At 35.1% G+C, this 3,232-nt stretch overlaps 1 protein-coding gene across 1 annotated transcript in view; it reads right to left on the bottom strand.

Annotated features, from left to right (window-relative positions):
* Positions 1 to 2,406, bottom strand: part of LOC112009710 (chitinase-like protein 2) — a 15,535-nt gene extending 13,129 nt beyond the window's left edge. Inside the window, exon 1 of the mRNA XM_065768422.1 lies at positions 2,340 to 2,406. Within this exon, the coding sequence (XP_065624494.1) occupies positions 2,340 to 2,406 (67 nt within the window). The remainder of the gene's footprint in view (positions 1 to 2,339) is intronic.
* Positions 2,407 to 3,232: the final 826 nt, after the last annotated feature.

Below are 3,232 nucleotides of genomic sequence, written 5' to 3'. Positions count from 1 at the left end.
AAAAAAAAAAAAAAAAAAAAAAAAAAAAAAAAAAAAAAAAAAAAAAAAAAAAAAAAAAAACTCAATCAAGAAGAGTTGAATAAGAAAAGGAGGATGGAAGAAGTTTGGAATGAGATAAAAGGGTTCTTATAGTCTTAGAAAGAAGGAAGAAGCTCTCTCTAGCAAGCTCACCATCTCTCTCTCTTTCAACCCATGCAGCACAAGCTTATGGACTCGTTCAAACTCACAAATGAGGCCAAAGGCAAGCTGATCACACATACTCAGGGGGCTAAATGTTGAGGTACAATTTTTTCACCCATGCCACATGCCCCAATCCTATTTAATCACTTTTATTTATTCACCCAAAAATATCAGAATATCACCCATATATCATTTTGGGCCTCCATGAATATTTCTCATTGGCACACAAATATTTCCTATCTCGTTATCTATAATATGCCGCCATTTTTCCAAAAAAAAAAAACTCGCACGTGTGATCCTAATATTTTTCTATCAAAAAAATATAGTATTACTAATAACTTGATCACACGTGACACGGGGGGCTAAATGTTAGGGTACTTTTTTACACATAATTTTATTTGAGTACCACCTATTTATTTTCAAAATACACATATCCTATTCTATTTAAAGCCCAAGAATACTTATGCTTGGCAATATTTGAAAAACTCATGAGTCAAATCCATGACAGAACAATTTTATCAATGGAATTCAAATTCATAATCAAAGCCCATGGTTTAAACCCATGGTAATTTATTTATCCAAAAGCCCAATCCTCATTGGTAATATTTGAAGCCCAATCTCCATTGGCAACATCAAAGCCCAATTTTCATTGGCAATATCAAAGCGCAATTCTCATTGGCAAATTCAAAAGCCCAATCTTCATTGACAATATCAAAAGCCCAATCTTCATTGGCACTATTTTATCAAAAAAACTTGAGATTATTAACACTTGTCAAAGAGAAAAGCATCATGGCATAATTATTACTTAAGTATTACTATGGCAAAAAACCATGACAACTGTTTTATAAAAGCTCATAGGGAGTTATCTTGAAGAATATGTTCTCACATTATAACTCATGAAACACATGGTCATCACTTGCATCACAACATCCATAAAATATATCTTCAACGCTCATGGAAAATACTCGATCCCACAAACTTATCATTTAAATTATGATGGGACTATTAGAAGCCATGAACGTTGTTTAATGGAATCCATCATAGTAAAAGTCATTTTCAGAGGTATTTTGAAAACTTGTCATATTGTTTTAGATATTACAATTGCAAGTATCTATGAAAACCCAAAGAATATTTACTAATAAAAGTCCATGAGGAAGGAAAACCTATGGCAACATGTGTTGTTGATTTTGTAGGATGCGCACAACTCGACCCAAAGGAACCAGCCCAAGTGAACAAGCCCAATCTAAGAGATCCCAGCAAGAGGCAGAGGACTGAAAGTAGGCAAAACAGCCCTTGTTCATCCTTAACCGAAGTACAACAAGAGAACCAAGTCCTTAAGAATAAACTAGAGGTTGTTCCATCGGCTTTTGGTCACCCTCTACCTGACGTGAACAGTACCCAAGGCTTGTAACATCAGCTGAAGTCTAAAGGGTGATGGGACTCCATCATCTTTTTCAATACTGCAACTCTAGCGGAAGGGGAGCTGAAACCAAATTATTCAAATTCCGGCAAATTGATGCTATAAATGTTACAAATGTTCAAGACATGATTCATGTACCAAACCCATGAATCCTAAAGGGGAAAAAATTGAGAACATGTGGTTTGGAGGGCATAAAGGAACCTCCAGCAAAACCCCCTGAAGTAGGCTTAAAACTTGACACCTGGCATAGGGTGTTGAATCTTACTTTTTGGGGGTCTAAATCTCAGTTGCAGCTTTAGGATTTTCTCTTAATACACGCACCAATCACATTGATTAAGCCCAGCCTCAAAAATCCTAACATTTAATGCAAAATCCCATCATTACCCAAAGAAGCAAAGCAACCCATAAAGAAAATCTTCTACTTCTGACCAAAAAAATCTCATGATGATTAACCATGGTTCTCCACCTCTGATTAACCCTATGTTTTTTTGGACTCATGTTAACCAATGCTCCTCTAAACTCCATTATAAAAGCATGAGCATCTCAGCCCACAAACACAGTAACTACTCCTCTGAAACTCTTGATTTATTTGCCATTTTACTTATATTTTAGCACTCTTTAAGTTCACTACTCATCCCTCTCAGCCTACATTCATCCAATCTCAGACATTTTTTCCTCTTCTTTACACAATCACAGCTCATAAATGCCTCCCACTATTCATAAACAACCCACTACTTACAAAAAGCCTTAACCTCAAAGTTAATCTCATCCCACATACTCAAAACAGCCCATATTGTCTCATTCATGCCTTATGAACACACACTCATCAAAATCTTAGTTTAATCCTTGCTGCACTGAGCTGGGGATCTTTCTCTCCCTTCATTCCATCATTTTTTTTTTCTCTTTTATTTGTAACTATGAAGTTTTTAATCTTTGTTTAGTATTATTATGATGAAGGCCATAATGTTTTGGAAATTATGGAAGTTTTCCTTTATGTTGACTTAATAATAATAAGGAAAAAAAAAAATTTCACTATGTAAACACACTTAATAACATGAAATTACCCTACTGCTGGAGATAATACTATACCACTAGAGGACTGATTTGAACTATCAAACTAGGACCATTAATGTACTTAAGTATTGTAACGTATTTTTTTTTATTGGGCTTTTGTTGTTGTTTTGTCATGTGCAGTCTTTGTTGCTTGCTTGGATAGGCTTTGTCATCACACTAAAAGCCTTTGGGTACAATCTCAAGAGCCCATAGTCGAGTTTCGGGTTGGCTTCTTAACATCTTAGATGGAGGCAAAATTTTCCCCTCGACACTAACAACAAATTTTAATCAAACTTGTAGAATATGGATCACAGGGGATCGTTTCCACATGTGACAACGTGTATAGTTATGGCATTTTTTTGATAGAAACTTTCACAAAAAAGAATCCCACTAATGAAATGTTTACCAAGGAAATGAGCCTAAAATGCTAGGTAAACAATCACTACCCCATTCAGTAATTGAATTTGTAAATGCTAATTTGCTAAAGAGAGGTGAAGATCATTTTAATTTTAAGCTGGATTGTATCTTGTCCATTATGAAATTGGCTATGCATTGTACAGCAGCATCACTTGAAGAGAG

This window comes from Quercus suber, unplaced genomic scaffold (assembly GCF_002906115.3).
Source record: "Quercus suber isolate HL8 unplaced genomic scaffold, Cork oak 2.0 scaffold_932, whole genome shotgun sequence".
NCBI lineage: Eukaryota > Viridiplantae > Streptophyta > Magnoliopsida > Fagales > Fagaceae > Quercus > Quercus suber.
The sequence above is the reverse complement of the archived record's forward strand: the minus strand, read 5'-3'. Positions and strand labels throughout refer to the sequence as shown.